Source organism: Chenopodium album, chromosome 25 (assembly GCF_948465745.1).
Source record: "Chenopodium album chromosome 25, dcCheAlbu1.1, whole genome shotgun sequence".
Lineage (NCBI taxonomy): Eukaryota > Viridiplantae > Streptophyta > Magnoliopsida > Caryophyllales > Amaranthaceae > Chenopodium > Chenopodium album.
Genome location: NC_137858.1, coordinates 13,107,979 through 13,131,728, shown reverse-complemented (window position 1 = coordinate 13,131,728; position 23,750 = coordinate 13,107,979). Strand labels below are relative to the sequence as shown.

The window sequence follows — 23,750 nt, the reverse complement described above, 5'->3', positions numbered from 1 at the left end:
GTAAAGGACAAGCATGTATTTTTTTTCCTTACCAGATGAACTGTATCTTCTGATTCTTGGGAAATTGTCCTTTCTTCTTCTTGTGTATTTCTCTGCCAAATTCACAACCAAGTCATGAAGGTTATAACATGTGTTAGATCTCGTAGACCATAATGGTGTGCTATTGGTGTCCAACAATAGTGACCTGTTACATACTACAAACCCTTTCCCCCCTCCCCCAAAAATAGTTATTTAAATGATTGGTACATAGTCTTTTTTCAAGCATGTCCATTTGTGTTGTGATTAGTTGCAATAGCTTGAGAAAAAGATTTTGATATACACCAACAATGGTGTAATCAGATTGACTGAGAAACAGTGGATAGAATATGAAACAAGAATAAGAAACAAGAGAGAAAGGAAGAAAGATGTAGTACAGAAAGGATATCAGTTTAATTATCAAAAGACTAATAACACATGTTTGAAGGGAATAATGGGAAGACTAGTTAAACCTAACTGTCTTTGTTTTAAAGAACAGATTGCAATAATCTGTTACATTTTTCCTCTTGAAAGAATAAAAACTAATCTCAACTCAAGTACAAACATGTTAAATTTAACAACTTCATCTAGGAAATTAAGATGCTTGGACTCAAATTTTCCAGAAAACTCCTAAGAAGCATCCGCTGCATTATATCTTTCCCAATGAATTAACTACTGAACTTGAGCTATATTGTGATGCTTGACTGTTCTTTAATCAATAACATCTCTCAGAACTAGCTCCAAATCATGCCTTTTTCATTGTACCATTTTGGAATATGAGTCAAAGCAGGCAAGTCTCCTTAAAGGTCTTCAATTAAGATACATGGAAAACTGGACGCACTTTGTTTGAATCTGACAGGTTCAACTTATTAGCAGGCCCTCCGATTACATCTACAATCTCGAAAGGGACTGCATACTTAGCAGGAAGCTTCTCATTCTCATAATTTTTCAAAGTTTTTTGCTTGTATGGCTGAAACTGTAACCAAACCCAAGCTCTATTCTGAAACTTCTTGTCACTTCTTTCATTAGCCTATCTTTTCATTCTCTCCTGTGTATTTCCAAGTTGATGTTTCAGAGCTTAAATCACCTTTTCCTGTTTTGCAAAGACCTGTCCACCAATCAACCTTTGATTGACCAACGAGATAGGATAATTGCAACTTGCAAGGGTGGTGGCTGATTATACACCATTTATAAGGTGTAATTCTGCCAATGAAAGCCATAAACTCCAGTCTTTTGGTGCTTCACTGCACATACACCTCAAAAATGTTTCCGTACATTTATAACCACCCCAATCTGGGCATCCATTTGAGGATGGTTTAGCAAATCTGACTCCTTAATAGAATATAGACCTTGTTAAAAAATGCTTAATTAGAAAAGTTGCATATCTATCACTCACAATGGACCTAGGTCAACCATGCAACTTGAACACATTATCCAAATACACTTGAGCTGGATTAATTGTAGTAGAAGGATGTTTCAATACCATAAAATGGTTGTACTTGCTCAATTTTTACACTACAACAAATGTTACTTCCTATGTGAGTTAGGCAGACGAGAAATTAAATCCATAGAAAACTCTACCTAACCTCTTGAGGCACTGGTAAAGACTGTAACAACCTAGGATGAAGTCACTGCTTCATTCTTGTTAGCTTGACAAATAGCACAATGCCTCGTGAAGTTGCTAATGTATGTGTGCATTTATTCCCTTCCAATAAACAAAGCTTCTCACCTTTTTTGTAGTTGCATCTAGAATGCCCCCCTTGAGGTGAGGAGTGTAGCCACTGCACTGTAGCCATCTTAAGTTCAACATCCGGACCCATAACAATCTTGCCTATTCTCATCAACAATCCATCAACCAAAGTGAACTGATCAACAATTTGACCTTGCTGATTATATATTTTTTTTAATATCTGGTTTTTATAAATTTTACACATGAAAATGGAGATGAAATTGTTTTAAATCACGGGTTGAAGATTACGAAAAGTCGAATGGAGCAAAATATTAGGGACGGAAGGAGTAGTGTCTTGACATCTAGTTCAGATTTTGTTTTTACTTTTCTAGGCAAAATTCCAGCCTGTAACCACATGCTTAATTGCTTAGGGCATTGAAGTCAAGCTCCATCAATAACTTCATAAAATCCCACTTAACAGTGCCTAAAACACTGAACGATGAGTCACTGAACACCTAACAGCATATCACAACTTGAGTCACTGAACTCCTAACACCATATCACAACTTCCCAAAGGGATGGTCATTAATGATGACTCGTCATGTTAGAGCCGAATTGAGTGTTCTGCAATTCATGAAAACTGTCTGCAAACTGACTGTGATGCTAAGTGGTGCCTATCAGCTACTGGGACAGATTGTGTAGCAATATTCTTCCTTTGAAGCTGCTAAGTTCTCCTCCCCTTGAGAATAATTAACCATCTCACTCAACCCTTGAAATTGCAGGCGCCAGAATTGATATTTCAATCTGAGTTTGCTTTACACTTATCAAGGAATGAAGGATAATTCTAGAAATGAGAATTCCTTGATGAAATTTACAGCAGAAACGTAGAAAGGGGAATAAGTCAGCTCTGATACCCAATGGGATAGCTCAAGAGAACCTATTGATGTGCACCAACAATGGTGTATTCAGATTGACTGAAAAAAAGGATAGCAGAAAAAACGCAGAGAAGGGAAGAAAGATATAATATATAGAGATTGAATATCAGTGTATTGATCAAAAGCGTGAGTACAATGATAAGCTATTTATAATTATAAGCTCACTGATCCTCACAAACAATCAACAAGAATATAATGGGAAGAGTAGTTAAAGTTAACAAACTTCTAATATTTTAAGGAATAGACTATAACAATCTGTAAGATTGATTAGTTTTCAAGGCTTCTTAGGGACTGTGTCTTTTCAACTCTAACTAGATAGACATTTGGAATTTTTTTGTTTAATATAAAGCTGCAGATCACTATAAATACTAGTCTTTCCTCTAATGATCATCTATACTAGATGTATGGTTCATATTCTTCTAGTGATCATGAAATCTTCGGTATAAGCTAGATACAGTGGAATGATCATACTTATGTAAAGCAGCCTTATATTTTCTTACCAGATTAGCTGGCTCTTGGGAAATTGTCCTTTCTTGCTCTGGTGCATTGCTCTGCCAAATTCACAACCAAGAGTCATGAAGGTTATAACTCGTGTTCTATTTTGTAGAACATAATGGTGTGTTATTGGTGACCGATTTGCTATTAGTGTCCTGTTCTATTAAGCCAGTCAAGTTCCACAATTAAGAATAACTTAGTAAGAATAAGCAGATTCTGTCCTTACCTGTTCATTGATATCTTGTGATGCTAAACCTTCATCATGTGTAATATTGTTCTGTCAGATCACAGTATGGTTCATATTCTTCTAGTAATCATGAAATCTTCAGTATAAGCTAGATACAGTGGAATGATCATTCTTATGTAAAGCAGCCTTATATTTTCTTACCAAATCAGCTGCATCTTCTGGCTCTTGGGAAATTGTCCTTTCTTGCTCGGGTGCATTGCTTTGCCAAATTCACAACCAAGAGTCATAAAAGTTATAACTCATTTTCTATTTTGCATAATGGTGTGTTATTGGTGACCGATTTGCTATTAGTGTCCTGTTCTATTAAGCCAGTCAAGTTCCACAATTAAGAATAACTTAGTAAGGATGAGTAGATTCTTTCCTTACATGTTCATTGATATCTTGTGATGCTAAACCTTCATCCTCTGTAATATTGTTCTGTCAGATCATAGTAGTTGTAGCGTTATGGAAGTTAATATCAATAATGATACTAGGTATTATCAAGAGTTAGGAGGCATCTAATCAACATGTTCTCCAAAATAGTGCATGTGCGCACACTATGTTACATGGACTCAGGAACAGGTGTCGGACACGACACATGCCCAAGTATTTGATCTGGGAAGTTTCAAAATTTTATGACATGGGGACTATGTCCAATATTTGGACACGGGTACGGGAACAAGTCGATAGATATACATATATATTGTATATTACAAAAGCATTAAATTTTTCATTACGTCCGCCATTTTTTTTTTAATTCTTTTCTCGGAGCGCTTTAGCGCACCGGTTAAGGTGTCGCTGCGTGACTTTGAGGTCACAGGTTCAAGTCTTAGGAGCGGCCTCTTGTCAAAATTGACAAGGGAAGGCTTGCCCCTTACACTCTTGAGGTGGGACCCTTTCCCGGGCCCTCGCTTAGCGGTGACGCCAATGTGCACCTGGCTGCCCTTTTTTTTTTTTTTAAATAATTCTTTTCTTGGTAAATTCTCCATTAAATTGGCAATCTTCTTCTCTCCATCAATGGTGCTCTTTGAACAAGATGTGTTTTTCTTTGATGTTTCTCCTCTTTTATCCTCTCCACGCGTAGAGCATGTTTGGTTGGAGTGTTTTTTGATTGGAAACGGATTCAAACAAACCATCACTGTTACCAAGTGTTTGGTTGGAAGGTTTAGGTAACAATTACCATTACCTAAGTTCCACCCATTTGTTACCTCTCTAAAACTTAAGGAAACAATTATCCTTACTCTCCTCAAACAAAAATAAAGGACGATAGGTTTAAGTGATTCCTTTCCAAGATTAAACCAAACAAATGGAAAGGTAAGAGTTAAATGATTCCATTTCTCTCTTTTTTTTTTTTTTTTTGTTTCCTTTCCACTACATTTCCACTAGTCATACCAAACGCCCCCTTAATGGAAGTGTCCAAGTGCACAATGAAGTGTCGGACACGTGTCTGTGTCGACAGGACACTTTGTGATTTTAGCCGTGTCCGATTAACATAGCGCGTGCACACACAACGAACAAACAAAAGAAAGGCTATAATCATGTGGCTACTAATCGATTTAGATCCTGTTGAAGTGTGACAGATTAGAAACTATTCCCTGCTAAGTTAAAATAATAATTCTTGTCTTAATGAATAATTTTCAACTTATTTTGAAACATGAGGCAGGAGGTGTTGTAACATTATCTTCACTTGATTATATTTTGTGTTAAACAGTTATGTTTTTGAGATGAGAATAACTATAACCTTCTTAAGGATGTGCTGAATTTATATTTTTTCTTACCAGATGAGTGATTTCTCGTGAAGCCGACCATTTTTTGTTGTTTAATAATGTTATAGCAAACGAAGAGAACAACAGTTCTGGTCTATGGAGGTTATAATTCGCACTAAGATTTTTTAAGTGATGAGCAATTCTATGGGTTATTTATAGGCTAATACATCTCAGTAGTTAAAATTTCTGGAGCTTGTTGAATAGGTTCCTGAAAAATGGAAACCAGATTCCAATTTCGATTCAAAATATCTTGTCTTTTAATATATATTTTACTTTTTGCAAAATTATTTCTATGGGTTATTCATATGCTAATACATCTCAGTATTTAAAATTTCTAGAACTTGTTGAATAGGTTACTAAAAAATGGAAACTAGGTTCCAGTTTCGATTCAGAATATCTTGTCTTTTGATGTATATTTTACTTTTTGCCTCTAAAGGTCACTTGAGGTTGAGGCAGCATTTCTTGCCCAAATTGTAAGATATCCTGCAAAAAATTTATCAATTTTTTATAAGAGGGAGCCCCTGTTAATAAATTATTTTGTCTGCCAACAAAAGTAATAATGTATGTTTACTGTTCATATTTATACAATTACTTTTACATGTTGAAATACTAATTTATATACTACGTAAATTTGTTAATGTTTTTATAAATTTGTTAGTTAATGTGTTTAATTATGAAGTCCTTTATATTAATTTATGTTAGACCTGTCAAATGGGTCGTTCAGGTCAATTCGGGTTTCGGGTCAAATTCATGTCATTTTTTCGGGTTACGTTTGGGTCGGGTCAATTTTTAGGACCAATATTCGGGTCAATTTCGGATCGAGTCAATTCGGGTCTAGTCAGTTCGGGTTGGGTCAATGCGGGTTAGGCTAAGTTTGTTGGGTCACCAAATTAAATTCACTTACAAAAATAGTTGGTAAAATAGTAAAAAAAAAAAATTTAAAAAAATTTTAAAAAAAAAAGAATGAAAGAAAGAAAGAAGCCTTAAATTAAGTAATTAACCATTTTACTCTATTCAATTCCGGGTCACTTTGGGTCGAGTGACTTCGGATCTGGTAGATTCGAGTCAATTAATTCGGGTTAAAATCAGGTTGGGTCGCTTCGAGTCAATTAATTCGGGTTAAAATCAGGTTGGGTCGCTTCAAGTTCAGGTCGGGTCTTTTCGAGTCGGGTTAAAGTCAGGTCAAGTTCAGGTTTCGGGTTAAAGTCAAGTCAAGTTCAGGTTTCGGGTAAATTTCAGGTCGGGTCTTTTCGAGTCGGGTTAGTTTGGGTCATTTTCAAGTCAATCGGGTCACAGGTCGGGTCAGGATTATCAGGTCTAATTTATATACATAATCTCGATAGTTTTTCATTAAAGTAAATTAAAATTTTTGCAGTCATTTTATCACGATGATATCTATTATCTTTATTATATAAGTCAAGAGAGGGAGGGGGGGGGAGTGAAAAGTTGGTGTTCAACTTTTTAACTATCCAAATTGTCTCTATAAGACTGCCAGATTACGCTAGTTTATAAAATTCTACTAGCTTTAAGAATTTGCCAAAATTAAGAAAAGAAAAAATAAAAATAAAATTATCATAATTATTGCAATCTTTCGAGAAAACAAATATTATATGAAAGTCAATAAAATATAAAAATAATATTCTCTTGCCTTTTTTTTATGCATCACTTGCCTAATTTTGGGTATTTCTTTTAAATGCATTACTTGCGTTATTTAATTTTTTAATGCATCATTTTTATATTTGATAATTTTGTATCATGATTCATTATGCTTTTCTAAAACCCCACCCAAAATTTAGGAAAAGTTGTGATAAATAAAAACATTTGGTCGGTCTTCCAAAAATATAGTAGTATAAAACATCCTTTTGGTTATTCCAAAAAAAAAAAGCCCCTTTGACAGCTATATGTTCAAAATAGAACTTGAATGGTTGGTAACTGGTTTAATAAGTTAATTATGACATGTGTCGTTATGTGATTGATATTAGTTGTTTAATGTCGACCCCCTTTATCAACCACCGGCCGCCTAGTAACCACCACCACCATATCCCCAACCGATTTCCCTACCATTTTTTTCATCCAAGGTTGTCACTCCTTCTCTATGATACAAGCACATGAATCTAAATGATCTATTTTACCTAAAATTATACAGTACTTTTCCTCAAAGTAACAGTAAAATACCCTCTTTGCCCTTATTTGTTGTTTGTTGCCAAGTGGTGTTACCTTACTCTCTCCCTTTCTTGTTTAGAGGAAGCTCGAAAAAACCAATTGAGTCGTCCGAGTTCGAACACGACGACGATTTGGATGAAGGCGAGGACAACTCAAATGCCGGAAACAAGAAGGTTAGATCTCTCTTCTCTTAAACTCTAATTTCAGATCTCTCACTTTAATATCTGGGTTGGATTTTTGTGTTGAGTTTGGAAATTAGGGTTTGATTTTCTTTTTTTTTTTTTTTTTTAATTTCAAAATCTGGGGATTTTTGGTGTTAGTTTTTGGGGATTGTTAGCACGATTAATGTGTTAATATATGATTCTTGGCCTTGCCTTTGCGTGTTCATTTTTCGCTTGCCATTTTTAGTTCTTTCCTCAATTGTTTTAGACGACTAGTGGAGCAGAAATTATTTAGCTTTTGATTGGACTATTATCACCTTGTTAAGTTGGAACTATTAATTCTTGTTTTAACGCTTTGTTCTTGTTACCCTTTGTTAAAGAAAATTATTGATTTAGGGTGCTCAATTAAATGTAAATAATTGCTGTATTGTTCATGTTGATTGGCATCGGAGTAGTATTGTATTGAGTTTTGAGAGTTGATTTCCTAGATAAAGATCAAGTTTGTGCAGGGAAATCAACTCCCAATACATATCTAAATTATAGAAGTTTTTACTTTTTCTTTTATTCTGGCCTTTGTGTGACTAAAAAACTTGAAGAGTGATCCTGTACTTGCTCAAGCCATATCTGGGAAAGATTTAACATCTCAGTAGACTATAGGAGATTTTGCGGCAACGCCATCATCAAAAGACGAGGCAAAAAGAAGAGGAGGAACTTGTAAGTATCCTCTCTTTGTAGCTATCTTCAACTATGATTTGGATTGATTTCAATTCATGTGATTTGCAATAAACTTTCTTCAGTGGTATGAAGTTTAGTATATACTACTCAGGAGATTTTTTGTTTGTAGATTTTAGGTATGAGGTACAAGTTTAGAATGACTAAAATGTTTACGTAACTTTGGTTTGGGAGAAATTTCAATTTCTAAACTCATATCTCAAATCACAAGGTATGAGGTGTAGATACCCAAAGAGGTGGGTTGGTATAGCTCATAACAAACCTCTTAAGTACATATTTGATGCTTTGAAAGTGAAGCGCTTATTTGAATTGTGAATTCGGCTGTAGCTTTAAGCACTAAATAGGACTATAAACTTTACTGTAATTGTATAACGGGTTTCATTTTCTGTGACTAAAATTGAGTTTAAAAATGGTTTTCTGCTCTCTTCTTTGTGAGGGCTGCTTAGTAAGGGTGTGCTTTTCTCTTTTTTCAGAGGATAGTGACGGTTTGCTTTTACTGTGGCTATACCACTGATGCACATAGCTCATGCTGTGATTTGAGGACTGTGATTTGAGGATTCTATGTGATGATCAATTTGCTTTGGATTCAGAGACTTTTATAAAGTTGTTCATTTTTTGTCGCTTATTGTTGTTTTAGCAGGTTATCATGAGTTTCATGATATTTATTTCAGTTATTCAATTTCAGGTTATCATAATTTTATATGAGTTGGTGAAATTAGAGTATCTAATGTGTTGAAATTTGAACTTGTTGCTGCACTTTTGATGTAACATATTGGTGTATTCCTGCTGTATTCTTGTCATTGCAGTTTAAAAAAGCTCGTTTTCTGGTTGCTATTGGGTTTCCCAACTATGTTGTATATTTTGGTGGGGCGATCAAATTTTGTCAATTGTTTTTAAGGGTTTTGGTTTAGAGGAAGAATTGGGGGTAAGATAACTATATTGAGGGTTTTAAGGGTTCCTTCAAATTGGGTGTTAGATAATACGAAGTAATAATTAAGACTTCAGAGGATGATTGAGAAATAAGAAAAACAATGATTGAGACATTACTTTTCAAATTAAGTTTTGATTTTTAAAGAATGTTCGGCCAAATTGACTAACAACCATAGATTATATCAACAATGCATGCAAATGGACTCCGTAGATACTTAATTTATGTTTCGGTCTACTCGTGGTTCATTTTAAGATACAGGTTTTTGATTGAGGATCATAAGATATGAAATTCAGTATATACTTAATGCTGGCTTATACATGCTTGAAATCTCCTCTAATTGCCTCTACCAGATGAAGCTCATTGATGCCAAAATGCAGGAAAGGACCCCCTTTTTAGTGGTTAATTAGCATTGTGAAGATACTTGGGGATGTTGAAAGGGGGCACCAAGTTACAAATTATGAACCTCCCACTTCACTTGACCAACCAAAGGCAAAAAACCTCCTCATGTAACTCCTCCAATTTGATCTTCGTATAGCTTCTCCGAGTTATAGAAGTCCCTTCTTTTCAAATGACACAGGTGTCTTTATAATTTTGTATACTTTGTTGTAGCTACACTCTTTTGTGGCTGAAACTATCTTGTCTGATTTTTGAGTGAACTTTTTTCACTTTCAATGATTTGCAGAACTCTCGTTTATGTCTCAGGAGTTTACACTTATCTTGTTAGCAGTTTGGTTGTATTGCAGTTTTGTCAGGTGAGCAAGTTAACGGTCCTTTTTATTTATATACTTCCTCTGTTTCTATTTAGATGACCTATAGCTTGGGGCATGATTTTCAAGGAAGAGGAGAGAGAGTGAATATTGGGTACAAGTAAACCCTTGTTTATTAATTAAGTACATTCATTAGGTAATTAAACCAACAAAAGAAACAGCCCATTATACCACTCGCCAAACCCACCACCATTCACCACTGACCTATTCCTCAACTCTGCAAAACCACCGACACCAATTCCTGAACTCTGTAAAACACCTCCTTGTCCCACCAACCACCACCCATTGTACTCATTTCACAACATCTAATGATCTAATCAGTCCCAACCCACCACCCTCATTCAAACCACCGCCACCCTCGTCTAACCATAAAATTGGGCTTAGAGTGTGGTTTGTCCACATTAATTTGTTTCAGAGAATTTTCATTCAGTTCAATGATGTTCAGTTTAGAATATTGCAAATCTTATAGTTGTTTAATTAGGGGTTTATTGTTTCATGTCATTTGACCTAAAAGATCTTGTAAATGCTTGGTAGTATAAAGTAAATTGGGCAATCTTTTTAACTATTTGGCCTAGGGTTGATTGTAAGCTCTTTTGCCAAATTGCAATTAACCTGATATTTGAAATTTGAGCTGGGTGATATAAGTCTTTCTAAGTGTTTGGTCGTACTTTTGCAGATGAATCATGAATGACATATCTAGCCAACTTTTAAGCAAAATTATGTGTCGTGACATGTATGAAAATATATTATTCTGAAATTTCAAATTACATAAAACTTCCAAATAGCTATCCATTCAGATGTTTAATGTGGCTTGAAATTTCCTAAGAGTCAACAATAAAACGATAATGCTATTTACTGGTCAGATACTCAGATGCTAAAACAATATCCTGGTTTCAAGTTTCAAAGATCTTACTATCAACTTTAGTTAAACAACTTTAAAGCTGGGTGATATTTCTGCATTTGCTTGTTTATAGGACTATACTTTGTATTAATTTTCTTATGATTACAACATGTTCATATATATTTTAAATGGATTGTTCATACTTTTGATATCTTAGGTACAAATTCAAAAGGTAGCATCAACTACCAAAAGAATACCAAATAAAGAATGCATTACCTTATTAAGAACCTGTTCAAGAAAAGACAGTCAAAGAGAGGGCAACTCTTGAAGCTAATTAAAAGCTCTAGAAGAAGCAGCAACATTGGAAGCTGCTAAATGGTGCATAGCAAGCAGAGGAAACTGATCAACCGAAGCTGCTAATAAATAAAGCCTTTTTATTTATTGCAATGTTGATTTCAATTTTCTAGTAATAATTATTTCTTCTTATTTGAGTTTTTTTTCTTACTTTAAAAATGATCATTGTTAATTACTAATGATATTCAATTTTTGGTTGTCTACATACAATAGGTACGGCTAGGATTAACGCACCAATCCTATATTATAATGAAATGTTGTTCATTTTAATTTTCAGATATTCATTTCTCAAAATATATTTTATCTCAAAATGTTCTAATTTTTATTATTAAATGTTCATTTTTCAAAAGAAATGACAAGCTTGGTTGGAAGACTAGCCATAAATTTGCATTAATGGAGTAAGAATTATTGACTAGCCTATAATAGTAGGCCTGGATTGAAGAGGTTAAATGGTTTGGCCCATAATTTTCCCCCTCCATTTAAGGGTAATAATTTACACTAACCTTCCCTAGAGTTACACTCACTACTCAACAGAGCTTACAAATTCTAAATGAAACTTAACTAGAATAGCTCATACATTTCACATTCTCATCAAACAAACTTTTACTCAAGGAGGTAAGGAGATAATAACTCCTATAATGGCTATATGTAAATGCTTTTTTAGTGGGCTAGAACTCTAGAAGAGGGAAATAATGCGAAGCCAAAGACTAGTGGCGGGGATCTGTTCGCGGTGTGGTTTGGCAGCAAGAGTGGTGGACATGAAGATGGCCACCCAATATTGATTTGTTCGTCTCTATTTATTTGAAGTATTCATTGTTTGTTCATTTTATGTAGTGCAACCCTTAAATCTTATGGTAATTAATTAACTAAGGGCATGTTCACATTTACTGAACTGAGCTGAGCTAAACTGAACTGAGCTTAAATGAATATTTTATGAGAGAAGGAAATTAGGAGCTGAATTGAACTAAATTGATTGGAGCTTAACTGAATTGAACTAAATTGAACTAAACTGATTGAAGCTAAAGTGAATTGAAATTAAGTAAATATGAACAGACCCTAATTACTTGTAATATTATTCTAATGCCATGCATTTCATTTTACCTTAGATTATTTTCTTTAATTTTCGTATAATATCCTAATGTATTTGTTAGGGTAATAAATTCCACTAACCTCCCCTAGGGGCTAGGGTAACAATTACATGTCTTGTCAAAAAAAAAAAGTTAACAATTACATGCAAAATCTATATCTATATCTATAAAAATAATTTGAACTTGGTCTTGAGATTATCGTAAATTCTACATGACCATTGATTCAACTAGTGATTTTTATAATTATTAGTGAAAAAAATTGTATATATACTAATTTTCGGGCCCTTTTTTTTGGGGGGGGCCCTGTTCCGTCACCCACCTTGCACTGGCCCAGCCCCGTCACTGCTAGACAAAGTAAATATAACTCATGCAATAATTTTTAATTAGGAAGTTCCAAATATAAAACATTGCTTGGCAACTAAGCCACTCAAAGATAATTTTAACGTGTGCAAATTAAATATTATGACATTTATAATAAAAGTACATGTGCATATATTAAATTTAAACTGATTGCCAAATTTTAAAAATTTAAAGGAACGGTGATACTAAATAATGTATAATTTAAAGATCACAACAACTTTAGTAGAGATAAAGTTGAAAATCAAAACATTACAACCACTTAACCATTTCCTAACCCATCGTTAACCATTCCAAATTGAAAGGATAGTATAGGAATGTTATTTATATATATTATGTATTATATATTATACATATATATTAGTATATTACTATATTACCTTGTTCTTTTGGTGATTGCTCGTTACAAAAAAAGATGTTTCACAATGAGAATGATTGATCGATAAAAAGGAGGGAAAAAGTGATAAAATGAGATTTTAAACGTGAAGAAAATGAGTAAAGAAACAAGATTCTTATAAGGTGATTAACAAAGAACTTAAATGCACCAAGTACACTACTAGTCTAAGTATATTTATTTATAGAAAGCAAATTAATTAGGGTGGAAAACAAACCACCACATATATTTCTTTCATAGTTTCATATTCATATGCATGTTTTGAGACTATCTATTTTTGGTTAAGTAGATAAGCACGATCAAAATCATTATCACATTATGTTTGCAGTAATAGAGTTGATACTTTAACATGGAGAGTTCCTATTTTGATTAAGTGGAGAAGCACAATCAAATCATATTATTAGAGAATACCTGATTTTGGTTAAGTGGAAAAGCAAGATCAAATCATATTATTAGAGAATACCTGATTTTGGTTAAGTGGAAAAGAAAGATCAAATCATATATTTTTAAAAAAACCTGTTTTTGGTTTAGTGGAAAAACACGATCAAACCATCCATATATTTTGAGAATTATACCTTCTTTTGGGAATTACTTTTCAACTTGATTTGAAGAATAATGACATGATGAATATATGGTCCAAATTTGAGACATAGAAATGTTAATTGTTGAACTTACATACTCCTAATGTCATCCAAGACATTACATTTTGATCTAGTTGAGTGTTTTTCCTTCTTAAAAAGGAAAGCTTTATCACGTGAGAATACTCCGTATTAATATATACGTAGAGATTTTAGTAGAATTTTTACAACAAACATGTTGGCTAACCTTTTATTATAAACTTTAAGATTTTAATTTGCTATATTCCCATAACAAAAATTGAGAACGTATTATCTTCAAATATTGGAGTACATGTCTCACGACTCACGCCACCTCTATTTCCACTTTTATTGAAAAATTAAAGAAACTGAAATCGTGGTTTTGTAATTTTGTTTATTTTTTATACTGTACTAGCTAACCAACATGTCTCGTGACTTCTTGAGGGTGTTTTTTAGAAGGTTTACCAACTAACCAATGTGGAACGTAACCTAATAGAGGCATAGAGCTATTGAGTAATGAGGCCATCATTTAAGCTAATTTGAACTTATCTATGAGTAACATATATTGGACAACATTTGATTTAAGTCACAAATTTAATTAATGCCTGAATATAATTAGTTACCTATTGAATAAAACGCAATACCCAAGTGTGGACTCGATAACTACAAGCCAAGCTAAACATACTAACACGGTAACAAGTCGAAACCCTTTGTTACTTAAAGTGGGCCACAATCTACCAAACCAAGTTAACTTGAGATTCAATTTGTCTGCACAATTATGGACTCAACTTGAATTCAACTTGAAATAATGTTACCGCTCTACTTTTTTTTGAGGGGGGAGATTAAAATTCATTAATAATAAGCCATACGGCACTTACATAAGAAATCGTAATCGAACATTACTAAGACAATTGAACCAATTACAAGTTCGAAATAAAATAAACTACATTGCATGCGCAAATCGACTTCTTGAAATACCCTTGTCTCATATAACGCTGTCCTATGCAGCCTCTTGCAAGGGGGTCTGGCAATAAGTTATAGTTTCTGACGTGAACCTTAATTGACTCAGAAGTCTGTACTCCTCGACCTAAATTCAAATTTGGTGTCGTACACTTTATTATTGACAAGACAATCTCCGATTCAAACACGTATTTCGGCTTGGAAGCATAACCCTTCAGCCCAAACCAAAAGAAGATCAAACCAAAGCCCCATAGCAAAAAAAACCCGGCTCAAATCCTGCACCAGAAGATCGGCACACCGATTTGCACTCCCCATAGTACACAAACGCACCACACAAGAAGAAAAAATAACAAACCCGAATAAACCACACACACAAAGACAGAATAAAGAGACCTAAAAACCGCACACACCACTAATAGAAAAAACAGAAGGAGACCTAAAAAAGAAAACTAAGAACGTAAACATAACAACCGACCCCGCAGCCCATCCGAGCACCACCACCAATTCTACGAGATTCACCTACCCAAACCACACACCGCCAGACAGTAAAGCCCGAACCGCAGAGACCCGCCCGAGAGGCCCAAACCCCTGAACCGCGGCAGCGACGGCTAGAAGCACCAGACTGAGAACGGCCCTACACGAGCGACTCAGAGGGAGATAACTCTCCCTCCCCATTCTCCTACAAAACGTCGCAACGTCGGGCGAGGCGGTGGAGCAGAGAAACGGCGGGGAAGCGGAAAAGAAGATCGGCGGCATGCCGGCTGCAAGGCCGGTGAGGATAAGAGGCGGCCGATAAGGGGCAGCGGCGCTTGTTGCTAGGCCGACTGGACAAAAAACCAACACGAAAAACGAAAAAAACACCATAAGAAAGTAGATCGGAGGCTCGCCGACAATGTGGCATGGGCGGCGAGGCACACGCCCGCTGGCGAGCCTTATGGCCGGAGAAATTTTTTCGAGAAGGGTAGGGTTTTGGGAGAGAAAAAGCTAGAGAGAGAAAATTAATTTTAATCGGGATGTTACCGCTCTACTTGAGTTAATTAGATTCCTATAAGTTATTTTATTGAGTCAATCATGATACACATAAAAAACCTTATTAATAATAATCTAAACTCAATTTAACCTGCATCTGATTCAAGCTGAATTGAAATCTAACTTGAAATCATAATATCATCAAATAGATGCTATTTGTATACGAAGTATTATAATATTATTAGTGACAGGGCTTATTTGAAATCATGTTTTTATAGAAGCAAATTTTGTTGCCTATGCTATGGAAGTATGGAGGTTCACCTCATTAGCCTGCTAGATGTTACTACTAGAGCATTGGTGATTGCCCACTTAACGTGTGGCAGAGTATCTTAAATCTTCCAACTTTTGTTTGAGGTATTGACTATATACATATATTTTGTTTTTGAGGAAAGGTATTGATTATATTTTACCATTTTTTTGTGAAAAAAAAAATCTTACGGAGTTCTCGTACCATTTAGAAAAGAGAATAAAACGAGAACTAGTGATACACGGATCGCGATCTGTGTGCTCCCTCACAAACCCAATCTTCACTGTTCATTTTATTAAAATCGAACCCCTCAAAATCAACCTCAAAACACCTTTCAAACAAATCAAAAAACTCCAAATTTTCAAACTCCCGCCTTCTCTTTCCTATATAAACCCCCTCTCATCCAACCATTTTCGTTCATCTGAAACTCAAACATCCAAAAAAATCAAACTTCCCTCCATTTTCTCTCTCCTCTTAAACCTCCAAATCCACCATTAATGGCTCGCACAAAGCAAACTGCCCGTAAATCGACTGGCGGAAAAGCCCCAAGGAAGCAGCTAGCCACCAAGGCTGCTCGCAAGTCCGCCCCAGCCACCGGCGGAGTGAAAAAGCCCCATCGTTTCCGCCCCGGAACTGTTGCGCTTCGAGAGATCAGGAAGTACCAGAAGAGCACTGAGCTTCTCATCAGGAAGCTCCCATTTCAGAGGCTTGTAAGAGAAATTGCTCAGGATTTCAAGACCGATCTTCGCTTCCAAAGTTCCGCTGTCGCTGCTCTTCAGGAGGCTGCTGAGGCTTACTTGGTTGGTTTGTTTGAGGATACTAACCTTTGCGCTATTCATGCTAAGAGGGTTACTATTATGCCTAAGGATATTCAGCTTGCTCGGAGGATTCGTGGTGAAAGGGCTTGAGATTAAGTTTGGTTGATTTTGATTTTTAAATTAGGGTTTGTAATTTGGGGGTGAATTTGGGAAATTAGGGTTTTGTAGTGATGATTTGTGTATTTAAAATGGGAATCTGAATGTTTGTTTATGTTCAATGGTATTACGGAAATCTAATTATTCTTATGGTTTAATACTACTTTTGTTTAATTGCTCGTCATTCTTTTTTTTTTTTTTTAAAAATTTTGTTGAATGCTACTCGTATTATATTTTGATTTGAAATAAGAAATTATTCTGGGAAATTATTATAGGTTTGACTAATTAACCAAGTTAAATTATTTGTATCAATTTTGATGGTGATTTTGGACTAACATCTAATTAGAGTTTCTTTGTATTGGCAATATCACTAATTATGTTTTCTTTGTATTGGGAATCTGAGGAGGAAAGAATGCAAAAAATAATGTTAATCTGACAAAATTAATCTGTTCAACAAATCAGACAATTCTAATTTCTGTAGAGATTTTAAGCATCTGGATATAGGATGCTCATTTCTTGCTAGCTGCGGCAGTATGAAGACTATGAAAAATGAAACCCGAGCTACGCCCTTACATTACCATACTAATGGAGTACATACTGAAAACAGGACAAGATAAACTATGTTTGTTTGGTATGCAAATCACTACTACATGTAAGGATTAATCAGCAAATAGCTTCTGCTCAAGGACTTCGGGCTTGCACCTTGTTGAGTGCCAAAATTGCTAGTTTCTCACCGGAAAGGTTATACAATGTCTGTATCTGAATAAGAAATGCAGTTCTTTGACTCATTGCCCTCTTTTCCATCACTTGACAAATTTAAATGCAGATTGTGGTTGCCTGTTTTTATCGCGTAACTGGGGGAAGCTTCTTCTGACACAGGCAAAGGTATGAAACTCACCGAGGGAAATATTTTGTATGAGCTGAGGTGACCTTTTGTTTTTGGTAGCAACTTTTGACGCCTCAGAATAAGTTACTGTGAGATCATCCGAGCTTTCAACCAATACATGCACAGCACATCACTGAAAGGTGCATTACCATTTCTGCTAGCTCCGTATTTACTAAAAATAATTCCCCAGACAGCCAATTATGTTCTTGCCACATATACCAATAGATTCAGACATTTTCGGATCATATATCCGCAAAGTCAGATGTCTACTCAAACACAGCTTGAATGACCTGAGAAGAAAAATAAAGAATAATCAGGAGTTCAAACTGGTCTTATCTTAGCTGACTTCTTCAAGAGGCATGAGGCAATTCAATTCTTGATAAAAAGCTATTAAGCTGATACTGCATTACTGCCACAGGCTTGTTTGTTTTTTCAAGGTTAGTACTTCGTTTGGAAAGCAAAGGGAGCTCTTCATAATAATCTAGCAGTCTGAAAGCTGTTTAGGTAACATTAACTCCTCCGTACTCTGTTGAAAGAGTTTTAGATAAGCATAGACATGACAATGGCAGGCTACTTAAGCAAGTAGTCCATGACAGCAACTCCTACGTTATCTGCTCAGGCTCTTCAGCTTAATATAAGTGAAATAATTACTGCTAACTAAGCCATTAGTCACCTTCGTCATTGGTGCTGCTACTGCTGTATCTTAGGGTCATGTAATAAGGCTCAAAGAAAGAAAAGTACCATTGTAATAAATATAACAACTCAACATTTTTGCAAATTGCCTACAGTGCTTTAAAAAACAGGAATAGATTTTGTTTAACATTAATCAGACAACAGCATTATGGTAAAACATGGAAATTGATTATGGCACACCCTTAATTGATTTTGGCACACCCCTACGTGAGAAGAGCGTAGAAAACTGTGCTCTCACATAGGGGTGTGCCAAAATCAATTAAGGGTGTGCCAAAATCATTTTCCTAAAACATAGATGCATCATATTTAAGAAAAAAAACATCCTCAGCTACAGATCAAAAGTCCATATTTTACAATCTTACTCTTACAGAATTTTTGAAAGAGAATAACATGATGTATGTCACAAAGTTTTCATAATGCAGAGTTCTCAATGACAATCTGCTCAGGAAATAGAGCTTTATCTGACAGCTCAATTCCAAGATATTTGAGAAACTAATAAAGGAAAACATCAGGCTTGACGTTTAAAAGTAGTATGCACAATACAGAGAGCAAAAGTAAAAAAAAAAAAAAAAAAGAAGTGTAATCCATCCAATTTGACAAGTGGTTCATTCTTCTATATTGTGGCCCTCAGATCAAGTGATAAAATAACCACTTAATAGCAATTTTTCAAATAGTAAAGCATGCATCAACCAATGTTCTATAATAATGAAAATGAAATTAATGAAAAGCCATGGTAGTGCAAAATCAAGGCTAGAAATCTTGTTATGAAGTGCTTTGCTGTTCACCTATTTGAAGCATGTTCTGAGCTTTGAAGAGTTTGTCATCATGACTAGGTGGTATCGTTTGGAATAACCACGCAAAGTTTCCAGAAGATTCTTGTTTCAGAGAAGCAGGCTTGCAGGGTCATGCTGCAGAAAGACATAGACGTGTCATCCATATGGAAGCCATGAAATTTTTATTGCTACTCTTGCTGATCATACTTCATGGTAACTAGCAACAAGAAAATTTGCAGTTGCAGGAGATAATGAACAAGTAAACTAGCATTGCAGAGAAATAATATTAAAAAACTACTCTGTCCTTAAACATAGTGCAATTCACATTTGGTTAAAAGCAATAAACCCAGATATCAGTGCTTGATGCTTCATATCGCTCTTAGGTCCCATACATAAGAAACAAAGGGTCACACCGTAAACCAATAGAAATAAGTGGCTTTTGTGATGAAGAATTAACACCAGAGTACCAGGCATTTACAGCATAAGTTGCATATTCAAGAAATCTCCAGATATGTTCTTCACATGCTTCATTGTATAGATGAAGAATAAGAAGAGAACCTTTGATGGAAGAATGAATGACAAGGGGCATATTCTTTTGATGTAAGGTCTTACGGCTGTAAATAATTTCCTGTTCAAGAAGTTAGAAAAACTCAGTCAATTGAAAGTTAAAATAGACCGCAAAATTTAGATAACACCAGGAGATATCAGAATGATAGATTTAATTATTCCAATACACAAATATAAGAAAGAGAAAGTGTACATGCCTGGAGGTCTCTAGATAAGTATTTGGACAGTTCATCATTCTGTTTCTGATAATTATGCCAACAAATTCCCTTGGTTCTTGTCCTGCATAATAGTAAGCAGTTGATTGCTGATCGATTCCAGGCCAATTTTGGTCTCTTCTTGTGTTCGATTCTGATGATAGCATTTTGACATGTTAAGGTGAGTTTTTATCAGGAAATACTAGTACTAAAAGTGATGAGAGACTTGTAAGGGCATGGAGATTTCCTTGACAAGAAACAGAAAGAAAAGTATTTCCAAATTGCGGGAAATCAAAGTTCTTCAGGAGCCAATAATCTATATCAATATAACAATTTCAGTGTAAAATCTGAGCACCCACAGCTGAAGGGCTAAATGACGGTTACTAATCAATAGGCTCCCTTATATTAAAAATAAGGTGACTAACTAGCAATTTTAGTTCATATAACTATATAAGGGTTCAAAATCTACAAAAATCAGTGTAAACCCTTATTTTAAGTCACCTTTAGTCTTTCTCAGCATTGCTGCTCCTCTCATAGCACTGCTGCTCTTTATTAAGATCCTGCAGTGCAAGTTCATACAAAAATATGAAGAGAAAAACCCAAAGAAAAAAAATGTTTGCTAACATGATACCAAACTCCAATTTCACCAATATTTGCTATCACAATGCTTAATACAAGTATTCATCCTACATCTTATGTATACCTTTGGAGGGGTGGGGGGGTGGTTGCGTGGGCAGTTTGCTATCACAATTTCACCGAGTGTTTCATGCAACATCAAATTTCCAGAGGGAGACGCATAGTGGCAAGTTGGACAACCAGGGTAATTTTCATAGATTGAGGTCTCAAAGTCCTCAGACTCTCAGATGAATTGAGACATTCGACACTTGATTTAGGGTCAGGCTATCCAATGCAAACTATTTAAACAAATATAATTATCAGCAACAAAAACAAATCAAGAACAAGACTTCTATTGTAGAAAAACTTCAGATAGCATCTTACCAACTTGACATTCCACTTCAGATATTTTGGCACTCTCTGCATCCTTTTGAGATTCATCAAGACAATTTTCCAATTTGCATAAAAACGGGCAGAAAATTGTCTTTACAGCAAACAATTTGTTCTTTACAAGAGACCTTCCACCCATTTCAAATATGTCCACTTTGTAACGGAATTCAGGTCATTCCCAGAGGTTTAATAATAAGTAACTATTTTCAGAGCCTCTTATCCATCTTCTATGAGATCGAGGATGAAGTTGTGATCTAAACTGAAAGCTGTATTATTTTATATGTTGCAAAGCTCTTTTAATTTATAACGGCTGCATTAGCAATTACTCTACAAAAAATAAAACTTCAACATTCCATATTTCTTAATATTAGATCACTACCTTTAGGCAATTCAGATGTCAATATTCCACAATGTTGAAAACCACAGTACAGTATGAGTATGACTGTATGCGCCCATAATTCATTACAGATGGATGCTCAGCATAAATTGAAATATAAGTAAAACGAACTAAGCAGGAAGAGAAACAGAAATATTATATAAATACAGACTTAAGAACCGAAACAGCTACAAACATTCCTGTTTTTTGTTCTGTCACTAATATCTTCAGGATTAAAAATAACAATGACTTCTACATATAAAAGTTATATTTGTGTAAGACATAATCAGAAAATTAGTGACATCACAATCAGAAAAAAGGCTTGGAATGATTATATCTCATACAACATTTTTGAAAAAGAGTGCACCAAAATTGGCAAAATAAATCATTTGTACAAAGTTTTCAACCACTACAGGAATTCTTAATGGCAATCAAGTATTTCACTATAATCCACTGAAATTATATAGTGGTCTTGTTCACTTTACACTCAATTAGAGGGTAATAATGAGATCCAAAATCAAAAGAAAACAACATGCCTAATAATAAAAGTAATAAGAGCACAAGATAGAAGAGTTCAGATAAGAAAATACCCATTAATTTAATAAGAAAATGCACATCTTTTACATATAAGTATATCGCTCAGCCATTGCTGTCACAAAGAATCCTACAGCAGAGTACGCAGAAAGGAAGACCAAACCAAGATCAAAAGGGAAGTAAGGAGAAAAAAAAAAAAACCCTGCGATTTCCCTTGTATTTACAGCATTCCAGCTTTTATGAAGATTTCATCAACTTAAATCTCAACAAAAGGTGAATTACTCAAATATGGCACTTGAGTTTTCATCTCACAACCAGAATAGCATAGAGGTTTTACAGTATTGGATGCTATGTCAGAATCAAGGGTCATATTATTGCATGAGCTTCAGATCTTGGAATCCTATTGCTTTGTTTTGTTAGATTGGTTGAGAACTTCTAAGCTCATTCCATGTTACTATTCCTGATATAAGAAAACAGCAGCTAGATTCATTGTCCACTTAATTAGTGCCCAATCAATGAATACCACATATTCTCATTTTCTCAGGAATCGTCCTCAAATAGTATCTTGTAAAACCTTTTCCTTTCCTCAGGATCAAATAGACGTCCAGCCTGACCTACTGGATCTTCTTCTTCAGATATCTCCACATTCTTGTCCTTCCTTGTCTCTACTTTAGGCATTATTATACCTTTCTTCTTCCTCTTCTCTAAATTCAATAAACGCCCTCGCTGATTGTACTCATGCAACCCCTCTTGCATTAATTCCCCAAATTTGTCCTTCACCACAACTAGTGGATCCTTGTCAATCAGCTTTGAGGCATTATATCCCTCTCGGAGGAGAACCGTGTAGGTCTTATACTTGTTTGTTACATAGAATATGCCAGGATGTTTTAACAGCAAAACATTTAACTTCTCTGGCAAAGCAAACTCTCTCTTGAAGTGGCCTAGCTTTATGACAGACATTTTCTTCCAAAGAGTTAGTGATAATAATTCATGTACCAAGGCCACTGTCCTTTTCTCATGCTCCTTTGATCCTTCAACCAAGCTGCTTGGATTTGTGTAAGGTGATATATATGGCGTTGAATTGAACTCATTAAACCTCTCCCATGATTTAATCCATGTCGAAGGCAATGAACACGAAAAGTGAGGCTCTAAATTCTGCTTGCTAGCTGACATTTCAATGTGCGAAATCGGCAACTCAGGGTTCCATGACACAAGCTCGACCTCCATTGAACTTTTCCTCCCACTATAATTAATAAGCCGAAACATTTCTGAATATTTTGGAACTATTCTAATCAGATAATCATCAGGAAAACCGAAATTCCGCTTCAATTCATCAAGCTTTACCACATTAAGCCTTTGGTTTGAGCTCATCATCAAGATTTTCGCCAACCGCTCAGCAAATACAGGCTCCTGCTCTTCTTTGATGGCCTCTTCCTCCTCTACTAGGCACATCATTCTTTTGGTTAGTTGACAATAGAGCTCGTCGTTTTCTCGAAAGACCTCAAAGCAACATGGATACTTGTTTAGCCAATTGAGAGCTTTGCCTTGAAGATCAATGGTCTTGAACTTTTTCTGGATGAAATTAACAGGTGCTACCTGATTAGGGTATCTCAGGATTATGTTCTTAATTTGGTTATTCACAATCCAACGACGGTTATGGGTTAGAGCTGATTCAAGATCTGGGTCTTTCTTCATTGACCAAAGAGAAAAATCTCTAATGAAAATCGAAAAAGATGGCTTAGAACTGTTGTTTGTAAACTTCAGGTTTTGAGAGAACCTAATGATTTTCATGTTGAGCAGGTTTCGTTAAAAAAAACCCCTGTTAAAATAGAAAAAAGAGTATCAATATCTTGATAAATGCCAAGAGAACAATCAAAATGCAAAGATTTTATGAAAAAATTTAGCAGCATATGTTATATGCCAATGTGACTAATAGTAAGAAAAAAATGGCAGGGATACCATGAATGCGCGATTGATAGAACTGAAACTATGGTAGGTTCTGCCTCAGGCAAAAGGCATAAACTTCAGATTCAAGACATGTCCAGAATGTAGAGAGGATTAAAAGACCATCCATGTAAATTT

The 23,750-nt window shown here is 35.2% G+C and overlaps 2 protein-coding genes and 1 long non-coding RNA gene across 6 annotated transcripts; 2 read left to right on the top strand and 1 right to left on the bottom strand.

Annotated features, from left to right (window-relative positions):
- Positions 1-7,349: 7,349 nt before the first annotated feature.
- On the top strand, positions 7,350-11,331 carry LOC145614235 (uncharacterized). Of its 4 annotated transcripts, XR_014107076.1 has the most exons (5): positions 7,350-7,442; positions 8,027-8,144; positions 9,444-9,670; positions 9,776-9,845; positions 10,919-11,331. It is a non-coding gene; the product is annotated as an uncharacterized LOC145614235 (long non-coding RNA). The 4 variants fall into 4 exon arrangements; XR_014107074.1 differs by lacking the exon at positions 7,350-7,442 and having other exon boundaries at positions 7,449-8,144; positions 9,471-9,670; XR_014107073.1 differs by lacking the exon at positions 7,350-7,442 and having other exon boundaries at positions 7,449-8,144.
- Positions 11,332-16,161: 4,830 nt separating this feature from the next.
- LOC145614434 (histone H3.2) lies at positions 16,162-16,785 on the top strand. Its single transcript, XM_081669493.1, has one exon. The coding sequence runs from the start codon at positions 16,224-16,226 to the stop codon at positions 16,632-16,634; it is 411 nt and encodes a 136-aa protein (XP_081525619.1). The 5' UTR covers positions 16,162-16,223; the 3' UTR covers positions 16,635-16,785.
- Positions 16,786-21,713: 4,928 nt separating this feature from the next.
- Positions 21,714-23,490, bottom strand: LOC145615142 (protein WHAT'S THIS FACTOR 1 homolog, chloroplastic-like). The gene has a single exon (XM_081670214.1). It carries the CDS (start codon positions 23,457-23,459, stop codon positions 22,209-22,211), a length of 1,251 nt encoding a protein of 416 aa, XP_081526340.1. The 5' UTR covers positions 23,460-23,490; the 3' UTR covers positions 21,714-22,208.
- Between the last annotated feature and the right edge of the window lie 260 nt (positions 23,491-23,750).

What these genes read in the sequence shown, in the direction of transcription:
- LOC145614434 (XM_081669493.1), top strand. Translation starts at nt 16,224, where the DNA reads ATGGCTCGCACAAAGCAAACTGCCCGTAAATCGACTGGCGGAAAAGCC.
- LOC145615142 (XM_081670214.1), bottom strand. Translation starts at nt 23,459, where the DNA reads ATGAAAATCATTAGGTTCTCTCAAAACCTGAAGTTTACAAACAACAGT.